Source organism: Myxocyprinus asiaticus, chromosome 28 (genome assembly GCF_019703515.2).
Source record: "Myxocyprinus asiaticus isolate MX2 ecotype Aquarium Trade chromosome 28, UBuf_Myxa_2, whole genome shotgun sequence".
Classification (NCBI taxonomy): Eukaryota; Metazoa; Chordata; class Actinopteri; order Cypriniformes; family Catostomidae; genus Myxocyprinus; species Myxocyprinus asiaticus.
This window is the reverse complement of record NC_059371.1, coordinates 36,250,351-36,273,801: the sequence shown is the minus strand read 5'-3', so window position 1 is coordinate 36,273,801 and position 23,451 is coordinate 36,250,351. Positions and strand designations below refer to the sequence as shown.

Here is a 23,451-nt window from a genome sequence, read left to right as displayed (position 1 = left end):
GTTTATATAACTAATGTTTGGATGATTATGCTATGCTCTCCCCACCCCATGAATGAACACCAACAAGAGGGAGACTATTAGTGTGTCTTATTAATGTTTGCAAGTATACACTGTGCATATATAATGGCTGACATAGTGTTTATATGTGAGAGGAAAAAAATATGTTCATTAGACACAAAATGCTTATTGCTTTTTACGTTCCATACTTAAAGTCTGAGAATCTAATCAGTATTTTCTTTTTTTTTTTTTTTCAAAAAACAGGTTGATAACCTGATGTGGGAAATGGTGTTTTAGATCAAATGTGCCAAAATACCCAGTTGACTCAGTATTTCTGTGTACTTGGTAATTTCGGGGGATGCAGTATGATAATGGACATCTGTAGTGGAAATTTAGTGTGATATCTTTGTAAACAACAAACAATTCATCATCGCCAAGTCTTTTTAGCAGTCACCTTTCTCTCACAGAGCTGTTGCTATCATAAGCAGTTTGAAATGTCCATTTTTAAAGCTTAGTTTGTGATTGTCTCACAATTTTTGCAAAACTTTACCGGGAATTTTTGTGCTTTTACCCACGTTTGCTAGAACTGCTCTGTATTATTAAATTATTTATATTTTTATTCCTCTGAAGTGTAACTAAGCATAAAATCCATTTAAAATACTGTATTCACAAAGAAAATGAAATAATAACAGCAAACAGTTCTGTTCCTATGCTGGAAACCTTTCACAACCCTCTTTTGACAGATAACTTATATTTTACCGGTGCTATACTAGACTAAACCATAAAACCCAACAGAATATAAAACTCATGGCACACAGGAACAGGTTTGAGATTAATAAAAATACAACTGTTCACACATTAGGATGCTACATACGATAAAACTACAGTATGCCTAGGGGTGGTCACTTCCATCGTAGATTATTGGCTTCACAATGGTCAGGTGATAGTTGACCTTCTTGGAGAGAAATCTGTCCAAGCAAACAAAAAAATTAGAAACACAGATTGCTTCATTCCATCTTTCCAAATAATAACTACTGATATTGATTTATAAATCGATTTGAGTACACAAGACATTTGTATTTTTTCCTCAAGTTTTGGTATTCCTTTGAAACAAAGGGAAAGCAGAAGTTGCAATCGTGTAGCATGAAACAGGCCACTATTCCAAAACCTAGTGAGCTGCTTTGCTGTCTACTGCCAAGGGAGCATCCAAACAATCATGGAACCTCTTTAGTGACTGATTTGGAAAGTCTGCATAGGCAGCAAATCTCATGCACCAATGCTGTCTGGATAGGCAGCTTACCATGTTTTGGAACAGAACTTACAGTACGTGTCATCTGTTTAGTACTGTACCTGGAGGAGGAGTTATCAAACATGAGCGTGTAGATTCCAGGGTTGCGGACTTTGAGTTGGCCCTGTATGGTCTCTTTGTGCGAGTTACAACGTGTCAGAGGAATCAAAACCTGAATCACAGGGACACAAAGTGGATTTATCGCTGTAAGGATTCGAGTAAGAACAGCTCTCACAGTAGTAGAAGTGCTATATTAATGTGAGCTGATGCACTGCCTGCTGATATATCGGTTATGTTTGTGAAGACATGCAGCTTGCAGGAGTTCGTAGTATCCTAAAATTGGTTATTATTTCAGGATTCAGTTGCTGAGGAATGTCTTAATTATGTTACAAAGTGTTCATTGTTGAGGAAGCTACTTTGAGCAAGTGGTTAGTTTCATTACAAATTAACAACAAACAGCAGCTAACTACACTGAAGATATGTAATAAGGCAATATCCTTTTAATTAAATAACTAGTAGATTTTATATTTATTTTAAAAAAAATAAAGTCTGGCAGAAAAAACAATAAAGATATAAATTAGTACAACAGCATCAAGTTTGGACAAACTACACTAAATACAAATAATAAAACAAAAAACATCCTAAATTGAATAAATGAATCAAAAACCTACCAAAAAAAAGTTAAAGGACTCCACTGAACAAAATTAATGCGTTAAAATAAATCAGACTCCCCTATACTATTAGAGAGAGAGAGAGAGAGAGAGAGAGAGAACATTAAATTAGTGTGCAATGGTGCCCGCCCACTTTTTTAGCCATCTTGGTGCCAAGGTAGTTTGAGGATAAAACGTTTTTGAAAATCTGAAAAAAAGACAAAGGTACAAGACTGTGTACTTTACTGTGCGAATGATGTAATTGAATTTAAAATGATTTAAAAATATACAACTATTGATTAAAAGATGTTGATTATTATACTAGAAACAATATATTTTAATTTTATTGCAAAACATTCAAATATATGCAATTATTTAAGTAGTTTGAGTGTGTTGAGGCTTGACTCGATTGCAGCATTCACATTCCGTCTTGGGAGAGGGCGGTCCTGCAGAGCTGTTTTGGCGCACTTTGTTTGGCGCTATCGCTCATTGGTGGATCTTTTTTCTTCAAGATCATGGGAAGTGTAGTTCTTTACAAGTAATTCCGCAATTAAACATGAATTAAACATACATTTTTAAATGAAGCTGAAATAACACAGACTGATGGCTTCAACAGAAGCATATAGCATCAGTTAACTACCTTGGAGCTCAAGAAACATCTGTCTTTAAAGTTTATAAGTTACAGCTAAAAATCAGTTTGCCTATGGAGAAAATGGATGGAATTTGTATTTACGGAACCGGACTGTTGCACTCTATTGTCTCAGTAATGTAACAGTGTATCAGTAAAAAAAAAAAAGTGATATAGTGTTTTGTAATACCACACTCCTACTAGCTGAAACAAAAAAAAAAAAAAATATTACTACAAATACGCTACTGAAAAAATAGTTACATAAGTAGTGTTGCTACTTTTTGTTCCTCCCCGACACTAAAACAAGGCAGTACTTTATATTGGTTGTGTGGCTGACTCAAGGAAATGCTCTTGCGTGTATGAGTGCTTGTTGTCAGAGGCAACGATGATGTTCTGTGTTACCTTGGCCTGCTCAACAGGTGTATCAAGCGTCTCTCTGTACACTACAGTAAAGGAGATGCTTTTTGGCTCGGAAGAGAAAACCCAGCTGATGATGGGCCCCCGGTCGCCCACGGTGATGGGAATGGCACTATAGCAACTGGACTTGACAAAGAGCTCACGGGAACCATCACCAAATTGAGAAATCTCATCTATATCCAGTGGCACAGAGGCACTGCAGAAGACATGCATGGAATTAACAACAGCAATAACAGGAGAGGAGCTGAATAGTGTGTGTGTGTGTTTGTGTGTGTGTGTGTGTGTGTTCTGTCTGTAAATACTAACGTGAGTTCTCCTGACTTGAGGAGGTTGATTTCTGCATCCTGTACAGTAGAGACCAATTCTTCCTGTTCATCAGGGGTCATGTCACTCGATAAACTACTGTAAAAGACAGCAAAAATCACAATATACTGACAATGTCCTAAAGCTTGAGGCTTTACTCTTTAACAACATTTAGCACGTTTACATGCACAATCTTATGCACGGTCTGTCTCTGACACTTATTTGTAGATGCACCAGAGTACAACTTGCTAAACAGAGACCTGAACAAATTGGATCGTTAGGAGTGTCCTGTCACTTGCGTTGTTCATAAAAGCATGTATGTGTGTATGCTTTAGGGTGAATCTCATCAAGCCAGTCAAGAAAATCAAAAGAGAAAAATATGAAAGTATGTTTTGTATAAAGAAAACAAAGCCTATTTTGTATCATTAAGATTAAGAAGCAAAGAGCAAGTTACATTTTGATTAAAGACCAAATTTGAATTCATGTTTGCATTTATTGTCCTAAAAAATTATTTCATAATGCAAAAAACCTTAATGGTCTTAAGGCAGGCTTTGCCTTAGTTTTTCTTATTATAATTTTGGGGGGAAATATGACTCAAACATGTTTTTGATGGACGAGATTCACCCTTTTTAATGTAGTGAGAGTGTTTATATGTGTGTCTATCAGGCTTACGGGTCTCCGGTTGGCCCTCCATCTTCTTCCTCTTGTGATCCAGTAGTGGTGCGTGAGTCGCTGTCATAGTTCTCATTCACTTCCTCCTCTGTTATGATGTCAAACGCCCCATCATCCTGTCTCTCACTGGGATCTGTCACTGGATTGTAGGACACAGGAAGACATAAAATCACTATGACATCAACACAGAGCAATGGAATAAACAGGTAGAAATGGCAATTAGCATTATATAGAAGGGCCTGAAAATGGGCAGTGCTTAATAACGAAAAGTCACACAGGCAGAAAAAAAATCAGATTTTTTTGGCCTATCTGACTCAAATCTGTTTAGGTGTTTGTTGTCTGGACAGGACCAAAAAAAAAAAAAAAAAAAAAAAAAAACCTGAAATCCAAAATTTTTACAAGCCCAATCCAAACCACAGTCGTAGGTTGTTTGGAATCCAAATGTCTTTGAAAACAATTTTTGTCAATGCATCTCATTTAGGATGAGGGTCAGATCTGATTTCATGTGTTTTTTACTTCATTTGTTTTGTGCGACGGGTTGATAGGTTAGGTTTTGTGGCAAGGAGACATACACTGCATTCAAAACGTAGTAAATTAGGTCTTCGCAGGGCACTTAGAAAGGGAAAACAATAATGGTAGCCATGTAATATACAGTGTTTTTGTGTATATCTCATACTAAACTGTTTCAAAAATTCTAAAATCTAACATCATAACTAAAAAAAAGTTAAAACATCTACTTTGGAGGAGCAGTCAATGGAAAGAGGCATTTGGTTCCAGATGGTCTCCTTACGACATCTAGCATGTGTTAGATGTTAGATCTAACATAAAACAAAGTCAATCTGAGTAAACACAAAATACAATTTTTAAATGATAATGTTATTTATTGAAGCAAAAAAGTTATCCAATACCAACTGGGCCTGTGTGAAAAAGTATATAGTTACTAAATCCCCAAATCTATGAAACTGCATTCATAATGGGGTTAAGCTGTACTAGACACACCCAGGCCTGATTACTGCCAGCCCTGTTCAATCAAATCAACACCTAAAGAGAACTTTTTCAGCAGCATGAGGTTGGCTAAAAGATCTCACCCAGTAGTACACTATGCCAAGGTCGAAAGGAATTCCAGAAATTATGAGGAAAAGATGACTGAAATACATCAGTCTTGGAAGGGTTGCAAAGATAGGATTTCTTCACTGGTAGGGCAGTGGTAGCTCAGCGGTTAAGGCTCTGGGTTACTGATCAGAAGGTCAGGGGTTCAAGCCCCAGCACTGCCAAGATACCACTGTTGGGCCCTTGAGCAAGGCCCTTAACCCTATCTGCTCCAGGGGCGCCGTATCATGGCTGACCCTGCACTCTGACCCCAGCCTAGCTGGGATATGTGAAAAAGAAGAATTTCACCATATATGTGCGAATGTATAATGTGTGATAAATAAAGAAAATTAATTAATTAATTAATTAAAAAAAAGAGATTTCAAAGGCTCTGGGATGCCAAAGAACCACAGTGAGAGCCATTATCTCCAAATGGAGAAAACTTGGCACAGTAGTGAACATTTCCAGAAGTGGCAGACCTTCCAAAACTCCTCCAAGAGCACAGCAACGACTCATGCAGGAAGTCAAAAAAAAAAGAAAAAAAAGAAAAGCCAAGGACAACATCCAAGGAACTGCAGGCCTCTCTCGCACCACTATCAGAAAGACACTGGCCAAAAATGCCATCCATGGAAGAGTGGCGAGGCGAAAACCACTGCTAATCCAGAAGAACGTTAAGGCTCGTCTGAATTTTGCCAAAACACACCTTGATGATCCTCAAACCTTTTTGGAGAATGTTCTGTGGACTGATGAGTCGAAAGTGGAACTGTTTGGAAGACAGGGGTCCCGTTACATCTGGCTTAAATCAAACACAGAATTCCACAAAAAGATCATCATACTTACGGTCAAGCATGTTGGTGGTAGTGTGATGGTGTGGGGATGCTTTGCTGCTTCAGGGCAACTTGCAATAATTGAGGGAAACATGAACTCTGCTCTCTACCAGAAAATCCTAAAGGAGAATGTTTGGTCAACATTCAGTGAGTTGAAGCTCAAGCGCACCTGGATTATGCAGCAAGACAATGATCCAAAGCACAGGAGTAAGTCCACCTCTAAATGGTTCAAAAGAAGTTAAATTAAAGTTTTGCCGTGGCCTAGTCAAAGTCCTGACTTGAACCCGATTGTGATGCTGTGGCAGGACCTTAAACAGGCAGTTCATGCTCGAAAAGCCTCCAGTGTGGCTGAACTAAAGCAGTTCTACAAAGAACAGTGGGCAAAATTCCACCACAGCGTTGTGAAAAACTGATCTCCAGTTATCTTAAGCGTTTGGTTGCAGTTGTTGCTGCTAAAGGTGGCACAACTAGCTATTAAGTTTAAGGGGGCAGTTAGTTTTTCACATGGGTGATATAAACTCAGCAAAAAAAGAAACATCCCTTTTACAGGACACTGTAGTTTAAAGATAATTTTGTAGAAATCCAAATAACTTTAAAGATCTTTATTTCAAAGTGTTTAAACAATGTATTCCATGCTTGTTCAATGAACCATAAACAATTAATGAACATGCACCTGTGGAACGGTCATTATGACACTAACAGCTTACAGACGGTAGCCAATTAAGGTCACAGTTGTAAAAACTTAGGACACTAAAGAGACCTTTCTACTGACTCTGAAAAACACCTAAAGAAAGATGCCCAAGGTCCCTGCTCACCTGCGTGAACGTGCCTTAGGCATGCTGCATGGAGGCATGAGGACTGCAGATGTGGCCAGGGCAATACATTGCAATGTCCATACTGTGAGACGCCTAAGACAGCGCTATAGGGAGACGAGACAGGAAGGACAGATGATCGACCTTGCAGTGGCAGACCACGTGTAACACCTGCACAGGATCAGTACATCCGAATATCACACCTGTGTGACAGGTACAGGACGGCAACAACAACTGCCCGAATTACACCAGGAACACACAATCTCTCCATCAGTGCTCAGACTGTCTGCAATAGGCTGAGAGAAGCTGGACTGAGGACTTGTAGGCCAGTTGTAAGGCAGGTCCTTACCAGACATCACCGGCAACAATGTGGCCTATGGGCACAAACCCACCTTCGCTGGACCAGACAGGACTGGCAAAAAGTGCTCTTCACTGATGAGTCGTGGTTTTGTCTCACCAAGGGTGATGGTCGGATTTGCGTTTATGGTCGAAGGAATAAGTATTACACCGAGGCCTGTACACTGGAGCGGGATCGATTTGGAGATGGAGGGTCTGTCATGGTCTGGGGCGGTGTCACAGCATCATCAGACTGAACTTGTTGTCACTGCAGGCAATCTCAACGCTGTGGGTTACAAGGAAGACTTCCTCCTCCCTCATGTGGTACCCTTCCTGCAGGCTCATCCTGACATGACCCTCCAGCATGACAATGCCACCAGCCATACTGCTCATTCTGTGCGCGATTTCCTGCAAGACAGGAATGTCAGTGTTCTGCCATGGTCAGCGAAGAGCCCAGATCTCAATCCCATTGAGCACGTCTGGGACATGTTGGATCGCAGGGTGAGGGCTAGGGCCATTCCCCCCAGAAATGTCCGGGAACTTGCAAGTTCCTTGGTGGAAGAGTGGGGTAACATCTCACAGCAAGAACTGGCAAATCTGGTGCAGTCCATGAGGAGGAGATGCACTGCAGTACTTAATGCAGTTGGTGGCCACACCAGATACTGACTGTTACTTTTGACTTTTTCAATGAAAAATAATTTAAAGTAACTAATTACTTAGTAATGCATTACACCCAACACTGGTTGGCAGTGATTGGACGATGCTGGCCATTACTTTGTATCAGGATTAATTATGCTAATTACTGATCAGTAAAATGCTTCAGCACTGGCTATAACTTGTTTGTTTGACTGTGCAAAGAGAGAACATTGAGATTTTGTTGCCAAAGTAAAAAAACATTGTAACATAAAAGTCAAATCAAGTCATATAATAATTTTATTTGTATAGTTTTTTTTATTTGTGCTTTCCCCAAAACACATTATGCCAAAGCAGCTTTACAGAAAATAAGCTGTAATGTTGTGACATCTAAAAACATGAATGACTATCACTCCTGGAAACATAAACAATTGAATAATAATGATAAAAAAAAAATTAAAAAAGACTTTCTATAGCTTGGTATTATTTAAAATTTCACAACTTAGTCCCGCTGACCCCAATTTTATGAATATATATATATATATATATATATATATATATACATACACAAATTTTTTTAAATGTTTATTAGGGGCTACTAGTTACAAATCAAAAAGGGAACTGAAAATGCACACAGCAGTCACACCCGGGTCTCAGGAAGATAAGTGTCCGCTGTTCAAATGCTCGACAGGTCACATCATTTATATGGATAAATGTTTTACAACTGAATAGACTAAATATGAAATGAAACAAATGACAATAAAATGCAAAGTAATTTCTTCAGTAATCAAAATACTTTTTGGATGTAACTGTATTCTGATTACCAATAATTTAAATTGTAACTGTAATGGAATACAGTTACTTATATTTTGAATTTTACATACGTAATCCCGTTACATGTATTCCACTTCTCCCCAACCCTGCAAGAACAGTATGCATCATTACTAGGACAACTAATGTGGATGTGCTAGCAAAAGAGCCTGCAGTCTGAACAGAAAAGAATTACAAGTAAATAGTCTATTACTGTAGATTTGAAAGGCCCAGTCTCACACCCCACACCCGCTCTGACCTTCACTTCACACAAACATCAACACCTTCTGCAACCCCTCTCCTGCTACTCAACCTGCACTTAAGATCTGTGAAGAGGTGGTGTGCTGTCTTCCAGAAACAAAAGACAAGGAAAGCACAGGGCCCAGATGGTGTTTCACCAGCTTGTCTAAAATCCTGTGCTGACCCCCATCTTCACACAGATCTTCAATAGATCACTGGAGCAGTGTGAAGTTCCCTGCTGCTTCAAACTCTCCACCATCATTCCTGTCCCAAAGAAACCCAAAATCACAGGACTTAATGACTACAGACCTGTCGCGCAGACGTCTGTGGTCATGAAGTCATTTGAGAGACTGGTGTTGGACCACCTGAAGAACATCACTGGACCCTTACTAGATCCCCTTCAATTTGCTTATCGAGCAAACAGGTCTGTGGATGATGCAGTCGACATAGGATTGCATCATATCCTGCAACATCTGGACAGACCAGGGACATATGCAAGGATCCTTTTTGTGGACTTCAGTTCAGCTTTCAACACCATCATCACAGCTATTCTCCGGACTAAATTACACCAACTTTCTGTTCCCACGTCTATCTGTCAGTGGATCATCAGCTTTCTGGTGGACAGGCAGCAGCTAGTGTGACAGGGGAAATTCACTTCCAAGCACATGTATGATCAGCACTGGTGCACCCCAGGGATGTGTGCTCTCCCCACTACTCTTCTCCCTGTATACCAATGACTGCACCACCAAGGACCCCTCTGTCAAGCTCCTGAGTCTGTATACAGAAGAGAGGTTGAACGGCCGACTCACTGGTGCAGTAAAAAAAAAAACAGGAGCTGAACATGTTTAAAACAGTAAAGATGATAGTGGACTTTAGGAGGAACATCCCAACATTGACCACGCTCACCATTCTGAACAGCGCTGTGGCAGCAGTGGAGTCATTCAGGTTCCTGGGCACTATAATCTCACAGGACCTGAAGTGGAAGACCCACATTGACTCCACTGTGAAAAAGGCCCAGCAGAGGTTGTACTTCCTTCACCGGCTGAGGAAGTTCAACCTGCCACAGCCGCTGCTGATACAGTTCTACTCAGCAGTCATTGAGTCTGTCCTCTGCACTTCAATAACTGTCTGGTTTGGTTCAGCTATGAAATCGGACATCAGAAGACTACAAAGGACAGTTTGGACTGCTGAGAGGATTATTGGTTGCCCCCTGCCCCCCCTTCAAGAACTGTACACTTCCAGATTGAGGAAAAGGGCTGGAAAAATCACTCTGGACCTCATACACCCAACCCACTACCTTTTTGAACAGCTGCCTTCTGGATGGCACTACAGAGCACTGAGCACCAGAACCGTCAGGCACAGGAACAGTTTTTTCCCTCAGGCTATCCATCTCATGAACAGTTAAAACTGCCTCATGGAGCAATAATTATGTGTAATACACAGCTTAGTCTATTTATATTTATCCAACATACCATACCTCTTCTGCTATACATTCCCTTGCATCTGTGTATAACAGATTTGTATTTGTACATATATATATATATATATATATATATATATATATATATATATATATATATATATATTTGTCTTATTGTGTATTTCTATATATACACTTATATTTTCTATTCACTTTTTAATTTTTTTTATTATTATCTGTCTTGTTGTATTGTTTGTGCACTGGAAGCTTCTGTCACCAAGACAAATTCCTTGTATGTAAAAGCATACTTGGCAATAAAGCTCATTCAGATTTGGATTCTGATAAAAGCAGATTTGAGAAAAGAAAAAAATCTGATTTTTAACTACAGTGTGAACAAAACCTAACTGGTCAGGCACGATGGCTTTTTAACTCTTCACTATGTTTTGTTTTATAATTTAATTGTTATTAAAGATTTTCATTATCAGTTTTCACTGCTGAAGTAGCACAATAGTAATACAGTAGTAATACCTGTTATTTTTCTCAGCGCTGCTCAGGATGGATCAGTCGTTTGTGATTACTGGTTAAGGAACTTTTCAAATATTTGAATAGCAATTCCTGGGGCAGATTTCCATTTGGACCGAAACCTTAATTATAGATTTAAAAAGGAATCAATATATTTAATGATATCTTATTAACATGAATCATTTATAATATATCGATGTAAACTAATTCGACACTATTTTGTTTTATTGTTTTTCTCGACAATTTCTCGGATAATGTTGAGCTTAGAATTATTTCTTTTGGACAAGTATTTACTTTAGAGTGTATCTGGTACACTGCTGCAAGATTCTCTTGCATGACCTCACAGCAAGACTCGTGATTTAATTGGTTTTCCGTATGACAGTGTAAAGTTTCCATCCAACTTTAGGTCATCATGTCCTGTATGAGAGGCTGTATAATAATCTAAAAGTCTTAAATTATGTATTTTTCTAATAGTTTACATTTGGTATGGAGATAAGTGTTTGCAGGTCCTTTCTTCTCAAAGAATGCCCTTGTTTGCCTTTGTTAGGCACATAGATCACAATCATATGCCTATATTTTTATTAATTAGGCTATAATTATCTTGGTATTTCAACGTGACCTCTATAGAGAACAAAATGACTTAATTGTTCTTTCTTAGAATTAAGGCTTCTTGGAATCTGCTCATGTTTAAAAATACTGTATGTATGCTTATTATATTTGTGATGACGTGTGCATCTTAAAGAGTATAAAGTCTTCACTTCTTTAATGCACTTCTCTCTCCTGACCACATACAAGATTTTTTAGAATTGACTTCTGCATTTACTTTAGTGAATGTGAATATTGATACTGAATGTAAACTTTTATGATTTGATTGCAAATTCAAACTTACCTTTATTTACAATTTGTTATTCCTTTTTATCGCTGTTGTCATTTAATTTTTTGTCTGCTGGTTTTTCGCACATCATGTACTATCTTTAGAAATCATTATTTATAAGGAATTAGGAATAGATTTAAGCACTTATACTGTCTAGTGTATAAATATTATGCTTTTTGAGTCACCAAACACCCTCTTGTGTACAGTCAATTTGTGTCTCATAGAAAACAGTTGTTAAAACATTTGCTACCCAATGCATCAGCCACAGTGCACTGTTTGGACTGCTTGGTACAGTGAAAACACGACACTGACATTTACCTGTCAATTATAACGATACATTTAAACACAAGGTGGCATTCAATCTTCACACAAACATTCTTTAGACACAAAAAATTAGCACTCAGCAGAGCAAGGCTGAACATGTTGAAATACTCGCAAGCATAAGAAGAGTTCACCCAAAATGAAAAATATTACCCAAATGTCGTTTGTAACCAATACGACTTTATCTTTTTGGGGTGAACTATTCTTTTAAGAGTAAGTGTGTGAATATACCTGTAACTCTGGGTGTGGGTATATAGGGTGGCGGTTGCCTGGCAGTGTTTTCATCAGGTGGTGGTTGATTCTCCGTGGAGCTGTTGAGTTCGGTCTTCGTGAATCTTTCCACCACGGCGCTATGCTGCGTGTAACACTCTCGACAGCAGCGCTCCTTCTTTCTGTTTTTCGTCATCACAAAATTGCTGCTACAGTAGTAACAGAAGATACGGCCACACAACCTGCCAGAAACACAGTATGTGTAAATGCAAACATAAGCTTCACAAACTATTAACACGAAGTCCAAATTTTTGCCACAAAAATACACACAGCAAGATTTTTTAAATGAAATATACATCTCTATGAACTCCAAAACATAGTACTCAAATTATTATTATTTTTTTTCATGGTCAGTGTTTGTAACGTTGTTTGTTTATTATTTCACACTAGGTATGACAAGGCCTTCAAATACAATTTTAATGTAATATAATCATAAGTACTGAATGTGTCCAAAAAGAACTGCAACAAAACCTAAGGATGTGTCTAAAGTTTTGAGGGAAGAATACACTGATGAATTTGTGCTCACTTGTAGCATTTGTTTATTTGCACTTGCTGTGTGCCATGTTTAAATCCCAGATTCCCTAAAGGAATTTATCAGATCAGGTAATGGTACAAACATGCCCACAAAATTAGTTTTGTGAATACTGATGGCATTTGCAGGCCACAGTTCCCCAGCTTGCAGGCCTGTTCTGAGTTCTAGGTTGTGGTGAATGCCGCAGACTATCACGATCTGGCATACTTTGCTGGGACTGAACAGCACCGCTCCACTACGTTCAATGCAAAGTTAATTTCATGAGGCAAATAGCACTGATGCCTTTGTGAATATGGCATATTCTATTATGATTCTCATTTGCGTAGAAAGAACACATGCCTCCCAGAAAATAATGACATTGGCTTAGTTTAAATACGCATGACACAGCACCTAAAGCGGCATGTAAAATAAGGTCTGTAGTCAATATTATTTGGAGACTTCTGAATTTAACTTTGTTTGTAATGCGAGGTCAGGGTTATTTTTAAAGACATTGCCCACCTGCAATGATGACGCCGCAGCCACCATGTGAACTGACCCTGACAGTCTAGACAGTGTGTGGCTTCCTTATCCACCAACCACCACTGTTCCTCTGATCTGAGCTTCTGTTCAAACTCCAGAGCATCCGATTTCTGCCACAGAGCATCCTTATCCCTGAAAGACAGAGAGAGACAGCAGGAGATAAGAAAGAAACAACTATTTTTTCTGGAGAAAATGCTAGTGGCATTTGCCCGTGGAAAACTTTTTGCAAGGATGCAAGGTTGTTCTGGATGTTGGCTAGTTGCTTGTCAAAAGAGTCCACCTCCAAGTTTATTTGATATTCTGGTGCCTTGATATGGCTTAGGTCCCTCCTACAATGTAAGGGATTCTGTTCGCTTGTTTTATTATTCATAATGCGAAAATCAGAAGTCTAATTACTTAAGGTCAAAGTATACTTCGATTGTCCTTGTTGCTAATCACTCCATGCACAGTATGCTAATTTCGGCATCAGCACAGTCTGCACGTGGTCCACGTACGGCCCAGATTTTCTTGTAATGCAGACAGTCCTGGTCTGTGCGTGTCGTCAGTGCATGCGCCTGCCATTTAATGCATTTTTGAAACAACAAAACAAAACTCAGACAAAAATTGTCCAATGATTTTTGTGCCAAAACCATTTATACCTTACATTTTCAAACAACAAAAAAATTAAAGAATCTACAATGAAAATGGTCCAAAGATTTTCACACCAAAACTATTTACAACTATTCAACAAAGTTTCGAATCGCAAAAGAAAATCATCCACTGAGTTTCCTACCAATATTCTTTACACTGAGAGCGAAACTCAGTGTTTTTAACCCAGCTGTGAATAAAACAATAGGAATGCATTGTTTTAAATAAAAATCTTTTGTGGTGAAATTTGCTGCATAAATTTGTGTTCATTATGAATGGGCTTTATTAATATTTTTGGACATTTTAGGAAAACTCGCAAAAGTCAAATCTGCATTATCTACAATAACATGAAATGCATACTTGTCATTATAAATAAAGAACAAACTGTATTCTTTTCTGTGCAATGATGGCTGAATAATAAAATATATGTGTGTATTTATGTTGTGATGGATATTTTCTGAATGTTGAACAATAAAAATGTGAATTACAAAAAGAAACAAAGAACAAACCACTATATTGGCCACAGAGAAGACAATTCAACCTGCAGTGCTTGGTAATAAACATACTTTAAAAGTTCAATGAGCCGTTCCTCAAGGTTACTTTTGGTTTGGCCAAGATCCTCCAGTTCAGCAGCCATTCTGAGATGCTGGTTCTGAGCATCTGTCAGCACCTGATCCAAACTCTTCTTTAACTTTTCCTTCTCCTTCTGTAATTCACTAAGAGCCTCTTTGGTCCTGAGAGAGAGAGAGAGAGAGAGAGAGAGAGAGAGAGAGAGAGAGAGAGAGAGAGAGAGAGAGAGAGAGAGAGAGAGAGAGAGAGAGAGAGAGAGAGAGAGAGAGAGAGAGAGAGAGAGAGAGAGAGAGAGAGAGAGAGAGAGAGAGAGAGAGAGAGAGAGAGAGAGAGAGAGAGAGATAAACAGGGGTTTATGTTACTGCCATGCATGCAAATGCAACCTGACCAATAATTACTAAAACTAAATCCCTTTGAGGGTTCATGAAATACTTATAGTGAAGACCCACTTTGAAATCCATTAGTGACGCATTGCTATTATGCTAAAATCATGCCTGAATACTAACACAGGGTTCCCACTCTTTTCAAGGCACAATTTTTCAGGACATTTCCAGGACGTTATGTGCCAGACAGCTGTAATATTTAAGTCAAAACACACGAGAGGCCATTCAAATTGTGGCTATTAGAGGTTTTTTCTTTTTCTCTCCATATTTGACAGTTTCATTCAATTTCATCATCAAAATGGTGTCTAATAAAATCAATTTGTTAAAACTTTAATCAAATGAAAATAGAATTATTTTAATTAATTACACTACCGTTCAAAAGTTTGGGGTCACTTGCCTGAAAAGTTTCTCATGATCTTAAAAACCTTTTGATCTGAAGGCGTATGCTTAAATGTTTGAAATTAGTTTTGTAGACAAAAATATAATTGTGCCACCATATTAATTTAATTACAAAACTAAAATTTTATTAAAAAAACAAAAACGTTTTTGAAATGGATGACTTGGACCGAATAATTAAGAAAAGCAGCCACTAAGTGCCCAGCATATAGATGGGAACTCCTTCAATACTGTTTAAAAAGCATCCCAGGGTGATACCTCAAGAAGTTGGTTGAGAAAATGTCAAGACTACATTTCTGCAAATTCTAGGCAAAAGGTGGCCACTTTGAAGATGCTAAAATATAACACAGTTTTGGTTTATTTTGGATATTTTTGATCACAACATAATTCCCATAGTTCCATTTCTATTATTCCATAGTTGTGATGACTTTACTATTATTCTAAAATGTGAAAAAAATAAATAAATAAAAATAAAATAAAGAATGAGTAAGTGACCCTAAACTTTTGAACGGTAGTCTACATTTTTCAACATTACATTGCATTATTTTTATCAAATTAAGTGCTTTTCTACAAAATCCTCAGAGCACAATCCAAAAAGTACTGCACAACAGAACATCATAGATGTGAGATATTGTTTTAATACATTATTATGATTTAACTGCATTAAACATGATCTTTTACCCATTTCATGCGTCCACTTAAATCAAGCTTTTATTTTGCCGTTTGTGTGTGTATTTGACGGTAGTTTCTCACATAATTAGTTATGGATAAGCAGTTTGCAACATGGCCAGTGTGATTATTAAACCCCAAAAAGCCATGATTTCATTAAAGTAAATATATAAAGTCTGTATGTGCTGCACGCTTCAGAACTCTCTGCTCACTGTCATCTACTACACACATACACCAGAATACACATGATGCTCTTGATGAGGTGTTTTCAGCTTACGAGTGGCTGGCTTCACACATTGATTTTGAAGCACGAAGCACATGCAGAGTATATATTTCTTTAATTAAATCGGAGCCTTTTGCAGTTTAATAATCACACTTGGACATATCGAGAATTGAACATAATTGTGCATTAAAAAAATATATATTTTTGTCCCAAATATATCAGATTCCATGACATTCCACATTTTAGCTAATGCAGTTTTTATGTCTGGATTCAGTGATTCCATCCATAACAGTGGTATAAGCAGACTCTGCTCATTGAATTATTGAAAATTAATTACACCAAGGTGTAAAGGCTGCATCACCACGCTACCACCTCGTGATGAGAAATACTTTTCAAAGAAATCTGCAGTCCAACCGTCGTCGTTGTCTGAAGTTTACAACTCAAATGTTTTTGTAGTTTACACTACAGCAGTGTTGGAACAAAAAAAAAAAAAAAAAAAGCACTATATCAATACTTGGACATGTATAATACTTATTTGTCCAGGACATTTAGTCATTTTTCTCATTTTCCATGACTTGAAAACTTGATTGCAAAATTCCAGGTTTTCTTTTTTTTTCTCCCGTTTTCTCCCCAATTTGGAATGCCCAATTCCCAATGCGCTCTAAGTTCTCTTGGTGGCATAGTAACTCGCCTCAATCCGAGTGGCGGAGGATGAATTTCAGTTACCTCTGCATCTGAGACCGTCAACCAGCGCATCTTATCACGTGGCTTGTTGAGCACGTTACCGCAGAGACATAACGCGTGTGGAGGCATCCACGCACAACTCACCACGCGCCTCACCGAGAGCGAACAACATTATAGCGACCACGAGGTGGTTACCCCATGGGACTCTACCCTCCCTAGCAACCGGGCCAATTTGGTTGCTTAGGAGACCTGGCTGGAGTCACTCAGCATGCCCTGGATTCGAACTCGCGACTCCAGGGGTGGTAGTCAGCGTCTTTACTCACTGAGATACCCAGGCCCCCAAATTCCAGGTTTTCCATGATTTCCAGGATGTGTGGGAACCCTGTAGCAATGTTGGTGTGCATTTCGGCTTCATACATGCAGAAACATTATCCAGGCTACATTAATCCTTTTATTGTGTGTTTATATTTATGCATTTGAACTCTCACCTTGTTACACTTTCTTGAAGTTGCTGTGTGTTGCACTCCCTCTCATGGATCAAAGTCTCACAATTAGTAATGTGGGAGTCTTTCTCCTCGATTAGAAGGGAGTATTCCATATTTACTCCCTAACATACGAATCCACAAACAAACAAATTAACATATGCTGTAAATACAAACACCATACATTCAAATACATTGAGAAAGTCCTATACACCTATTTTGCCTTTTGGAATATATTGAATATTACAGCATTTTCAGCTATCAATTAACACCAACAAAAAAGTATCAAACAAACATGATACTACTCTAGTAAATATATGTTTTTGGACATGTACTGTAGCATGGTACTAACATGGTATTCTTTGAAATATCATAGAATACAGTAATCATCCAGTACCGTGGTCTATATCTAAGTAAAATGGTATTACCATCTGATACCATCACTGTACCAAGGTACCGCCAAAGTCCTTTTTTGTACGGAAAGTAAATCTGTATTTTATGAGACATTTTATAAGAATTTCATATTCAGAGTGGAATTAAGAACAGCACAACATTTACTTTTGTAAAAAGCTGTAAAATTGGAAGAACTTTATTTCCAAGCATAATTACCATGGCACTTGTACTCTAATCGGCAAATATCTGCAAGAAAAGAGGGTGCACTGTTCCTAATTATAGTCTTAATGGAAGTCAAATTATTCATCACTGTATGGCAATTAACCCCAATCTCTTGTCTTCTATTCCACTTTTCTCATAAAGTGGCTCTCAAATGAGTGAGAACAAAAGGGTCATTAGTGCTATTAGCAACAGAGATAAATAATGACGATTAACATTGTGGTGTGCAAGAATTTGTTAATAATGCAGGTGTCAAGAAACTATTAAAAGTATAAATTGACACTGTTGTAGTCAATCCTCACTCATAGTATATATTTTGGCTCTTTTATCAAGTAGCATCAAAACATTTACAAACCTCTAACTCTGATAAGTTCGCCTCCAGCTCAGATGTCTTCTTCTTCTCCATGTTCAGTTGTGATTTCAAACCCTCAAGCTCTTCATTAAGACTCTAAATTAACAATAAATACATCAAATATAAAATAAAGCATATTAAATTCACTATTATAATATAAAAATATAATACACATAAAATGTTTACTGTTACATAAAAATGTGTTTGGATTTGTCACAAAAGAAATGCAATAATGATACAGCGACAAGGCATCAAATACATTTCTGTGATATGTAATATACTGGTAATGTGTGCTGCGTTCACACTGTCATAATTACAGTAACTATGGTTTCTGACTAGTAAAAAAAACATTGACATCTTTGTTAAACTCGTAATTACAAGTTCGAAACACTGAATTTTATGAAAGCACCAACTTTTCTCGCTTGACCACTGTGACATATAAAAACAACCAAAATGGCAGCGGCTTCAACTGTTAAAGATGTCTGAACATATGTTTGATATGTCCTATAATTTTACTATTGATAATTTCTAAATAAATCTGGATAGTTTAAATCTTATCTGAAAATAAGCCAGACATACAATACACATCAACAGCGAAGTCAAAACATGAATTTATTTAGTAGTGTTGCCATAGAAACAAATTATTTCTGAATCAGAAAACGTGAAAACCTCTGAGTAGAGTCTCAGACTTGTCATTTTGTAATTATGGTAATTCATACATGAAATGAACGCAACATAAGACTTTGGATGGATTTAAAGTGCTAATGAGTGAGGAATGAGATTCACCTGTAGATAAGCATGTGATACATATCACATTTATTTTTTACCTTAATCTGGTTCTTGTGGGTCATGCTCTCTGTGCTCCTCTGAAATTTCACTGCTGCGATCTCTTCTCGAGCAGCATTTTGTTCACCCTTAGTTTTGTCCAGCAAAGCCTCTGAAAATGTCTCTGCTTGGTGGAGTTCTTCTTGAAGACTTGTGTTTTCCTGTCGAAGAGCCACCATGCTGGCATTGAGTCTCTCAGTTTCCTTCACTCCTTGTTCTTGCAGTTCATGGATCCGAGCATCTTTGGCAGCCCAGCGTTCCCCGGCCTCTTCCCGCTCTGTGGTCAGCTGGCAAATAGTCATTCCTAACTCTGCCATTTCAGTGTTAACCCGGTGGAGACCTTCTCTGGTTTCTGCATTCTCCAGGACCAATCTTTCATTCTGGGCCTTGAGGTCTGCCAGCTCCTCTTGTAACATGGCAAGTTCAGCAGCTATTTTAATACGTACGGAAGTCTCTTGGTCCAGTTGAGATGTTACAGCCTTTACTTCTTCGCTGGCCTGCAACAGTTCATTTACATGCACTCGGTTCTGCTCCTCTGCCTGCTTCTTCAGTTGTTCAGTCAAGGCCCGAAGTTCTGTACAGGAAGCCTCAATAACCTCGAGCTTTGCTTGCGTCTTGTCCCTTTTGTCCACAGCAGAGTGGAGTTTAGCCCTGAGATCCAGCACATCCTCCTGAAGCCTGGACACCTCCTTGACTCTCAATCCCAGTTGATCCTCAAGAAGAGTCACCTTTGAAGCCATCTCCTGGGTTTCTCTAGCCTGATTTGAGCTTTGCTCAAGTTGGACCTTCTCCGCAGCTTTCCTCTGGACCTCCAGACTCTTCGTTACCTCTGTTTGTTTAACAAAGTCTCTCTCTGCCTCCATCTTCCCCACTTCCAACTCCTTCTCCCGAGCTTCAAGTTCTTCCACCCTTCTCTGGAGCTCCTCACAGAGCTTCTCCCTGTCCTCCAACTGGGAATCCCTATCTTTAAGCTGTGCAGCCAGGTTTGCCTCATGACATCTTGTGGCTCCAAGACTTGTCTCAAGTTCAGCAATTTGCCTGTGAATGTTACGTTCCTCCTCCTGCATGGTCGCGAGAGCCGCTTTAAGAGTAATCTGAACCTCCAGGAGGTCCTTATTCTCCTGCTGCAGTTTACGGACTGAACGCTCCGATACCTCCAACTGCATGTTGGCTTTATGCAGCCTTTCTTCCAGACTCCTGATCTTATCTCGCATGCACTGCACTCTTTCATCCACGGACACTTTGGCGTTATTGATCTGTGCTCGCAACTGCTTCTCTGAAGCCCTCAATCCAGCCAGCTCGCCCTCCAATGCAGATTTGTTTTCGATTAACTCCTTTGTGGTCTCCTCATTCCCCTTTACTGTCTGGAGAAGCTTGCTGTTTTGCTCCATAAGCTCATCAACCCTATCTTTGAATTCTTCAATCTTCTTAGCCTGGTCTTTGACACTAGTCTCCAGTTTCGTACCAGTCTCACCCAGACTCTGTTTCTCGCTCTTAAGCTTCTCTGATTCTGTCTCCAGAAACTTGACCTTCTTGGAACTGGAGAGAAGCTCAGTTTCTTTTGTCTTCAGCTGTGTCTGTAGGGTTTGGAGCTGTCCATCAAGACCACTCATTATTTTCTTAAGGTCTTCTTTATCCTCTTGCATTCTTTTCTTCTCATCTTTGGTCTGCTTTTCCATGGTTTCCAGAGTGTGCTGAAGATCTTGCAGTTGCCTCTGCAAGTTACTGGTTTCTTTCTCTCGCACTGCAAGTGCCCCCTGGAGTTTGTCTATGACATTACACTGTTCGTCTACCCTTGTCTGCAGTTTTTCACCTTTCTCCATCAAACTAACTCTTTTTGTCTCTGCCTCTTTGAGGGCTTCATCCTTAATTATGACCTCCTCAGCCAAACGCTCTGCCTGCTGCCTCCTCTCTTCTCCTTCTGCAAGAGCTTTGATCCTCCCTCTTTCTGACTCCTTCAATTCATTTAAAAGCTCATGAATCTTCTGGGCGGAGCTGAAGTCGCTGGCAGCCCTCTGCCCTTTTTCATTCAGTACTCCATCTAGCTTAGACATTAATTCCTCATTTTTCCGCTCTGCTGCCACCAACATGTCCTGGAGGTCCCTATGGGAAGATTCTCTGATGTTCTCGCGTTCTCTCAAGACCTCCAGCTCATTAGATAGGGCTTGTTCTCTCTCAGCTAGCAACTGCAGGTTCTGCTGGAGCTCCTGATGGTTGGCTTGGGCAGTCAGAGACACGTCCAGCTGCCTTTGGAGTTCCACCACAACTCCACAGAGTTCAGTTGCCTCTCCACCTAACTGCTGCACCTTGTCAAGTAGCTCTCTTTGCTTTAGTTCAGGCCGGTCTAGCTCCAGGCGGAGTTCATCTACAGTACAAACTGAAGAATCATTTAGTCCCCTGGAGTTTTGCATAGATATGTCAGATAGAAGCCCAGGTCCAAAGTCTGGGCTACCAGGAAACTCATGAGCCTGCTACGAGGTTTGTGAGTGTGTGTGTGTGTGTGTGTGTGTGTGTGCGTGTGTGTGTGAGAGAGAGAGAGAGAGAGAGAAAGAGAGAGAGATAAGAGGCCATTAGAAAGACATTCCTTGCACAAACAAGGCACATTCTACCTGAATTCCTAAAAGAAAGTCATTAAGGCATTGATACTTGCAAACACATCAGCCACTGGCTCCGCACCTCCTATCTACACTCACTTCTACCACTCTATGTGCCCTCCAAAAGCCTGCAAAATAACTTTTTCTGGACTTTCACTTCCACTGTTTAGGTGGAACAATCTTCACAACTCCACCCGAAAAGCCAGTTCCCTTGCAACTTTCAAGAATCATCTAAAGACACCTCTTTCATGAGCACTTGAATCACTCCTATTAAAGCACTAACTGTTTTCTTAAAAACAACTATTAATCAAATTTTCACTACTTTCCTCTCTGCTTGTACTTCTCTGAGATTATTATCATTTTTTTTTTTTTGCAGCACTTCTCATACTATTGTGTCTTTAGGTTGAATCACTTATGCTGTATTCCTAATTTATAAGTCACTTTGGATAAAAGTGGATTAAACTGCTAAGTGAATAAATGTAAGTAAATGCAACCCTTGCTGCGTTACAGTATGTGTCCTCCAGTCACTATCTGGAGGGAGAGTGGCTGACCCCTAAAGTTCATTCAGTTTTACTGAAACAGATATTTTCCTGTTATTCATATTTTCTTTTCCCTCCTTTTTCTTATTGTTTACTTTGTCATTTATTCACATTTTGTGCATACCTGTGTGTTTCGTGCAGTGCCAGGTTGTGGAAAAACAGACTCTTTGCATTTGATTCCTAATGATCTTACAATTAGGAAAGAGTGGCTGACGTTTATTTTTAAATTAAGTCCCGGATCGCGTCAGTAAAACTGTTTGTTTGTTCGCTTCATTTTACTGTGGACTCTTTTTCAAACAAGACACAGTTCGATGCAGGCTTTGCAGAGAGACTTCCATTAAAAGTTGACGCAGTGCCAACTATATTGGACCCAACTATATTGTTAATTGTATTGCTTTATATCGCAATATACAGTTGAAGTCAGAAGTTTACATACACCTTAGCCAAATACATTTAAACTCAGTTTTTCAAAATTCCTGTCATTTAATCATAGAAAACATTCCCTGTCTTAGGTCAGTTAGGATCACTTCTTTATTTTAAGAATGTGAAATGTCAGAATAATAGTAGAGAGAATGATTTATTTCAGCTTTTATTTCTTTCATCACATTCCCAGTGGGTCAGAAGTTTACATACACTCTGTTAGTATTTGGTAGTATTGCCTTTAAATTGTTTAACTTGGGTCAAACGTTTTGGGAAGCCTGCCGCAAGCTTCTCACAATACAAGACAGAACTGGTGTAACTGAGTCAGGTTTGTAGGCCTCCTTGCTCGCACATGCTTTTTCAGTTCTGCCCACAAATTTTCTATTAGAAGGAGGTCAGGGCTTTGTGATGGCCAATCCAGTACCTTGACTTTGTTGTCATTAAGCCATTTTGCCACAACTTTGGTGGTATGCTTGGGGTCATTGTCCATTTGGAAGACCCATTTGCAACAGAGCTTTAACTTCCTGGCTGATGTCTTGAGATGTTGCTTCAATATATCACAATTTTCCTTCGTCATGACGCCATCTATTTTGTGAAGTGCACCACTCCCTCCTGCAGCAATGCACCCGCACAACATGATGCCGCCACCCCCATGCTTCACGGTTGGGATGGTGCTCTTCGGCTTGCAAGCCTCACCCTTTTCCCTCCAAACATTACAATGGTCATTATGGCCAAACAGTTCAATTTTTGTTTCATCAGACCAGAGGACTTTTCTCCAAAAAAGTAAGATCTTTGTCCCCATGTGCACTTGCAAACTGTAGTCTGGCTTTTTTTATGGTGGTTTTGGAGAAGTGGCTTCTTCCTTGCTGAGCCTTTCAGTTTATGTAGATATAGGACCTGTTTTAATGTGGATAT

At 39.0% G+C, this 23,451-nt stretch overlaps 1 protein-coding gene across 6 annotated transcripts in view; it reads right to left on the bottom strand.

Moving 5' to 3' along the window:
• Positions 1–231: 231 nt before the first annotated feature.
• LOC127418734 (FYVE and coiled-coil domain-containing protein 1-like) overlaps positions 232–23,451 on the bottom strand; it is a 40,329-nt gene continuing 17,109 nt past the window's right edge. For 5 of the 6 annotated variants that reach the window (XM_051659479.1, XM_051659478.1, XM_051659481.1 and 2 more), the window contains 11 exons: positions 18,986–21,454; positions 18,162–18,254; positions 17,201–17,319; positions 14,354–14,521; positions 13,140–13,292; positions 12,071–12,291; positions 3,956–4,094; positions 3,287–3,382; positions 2,966–3,176; positions 1,348–1,457; positions 232–965 (listed from right to left, as the gene is read on the bottom strand). In XM_051659479.1, coding sequence (XP_051515439.1) covers positions 890–965; positions 1,348–1,457; positions 2,966–3,176; positions 3,287–3,382; positions 3,956–4,094; positions 12,071–12,291; positions 13,140–13,292; positions 14,354–14,521; positions 17,201–17,319; positions 18,162–18,254; positions 18,986–21,454 — 3,855 coding nt within the window. In that variant the 3' untranslated portion in view covers positions 232–889. The remainder of the gene's footprint in view (positions 966–1,347; positions 1,458–2,965; positions 3,177–3,286; positions 3,383–3,955; positions 4,095–12,070; positions 12,292–13,139; positions 13,293–14,353; positions 14,522–17,200; positions 17,320–18,161; positions 18,255–18,985; positions 21,455–23,451) is intronic. The other variant, XM_051659480.1, reaches the window with a different exon arrangement.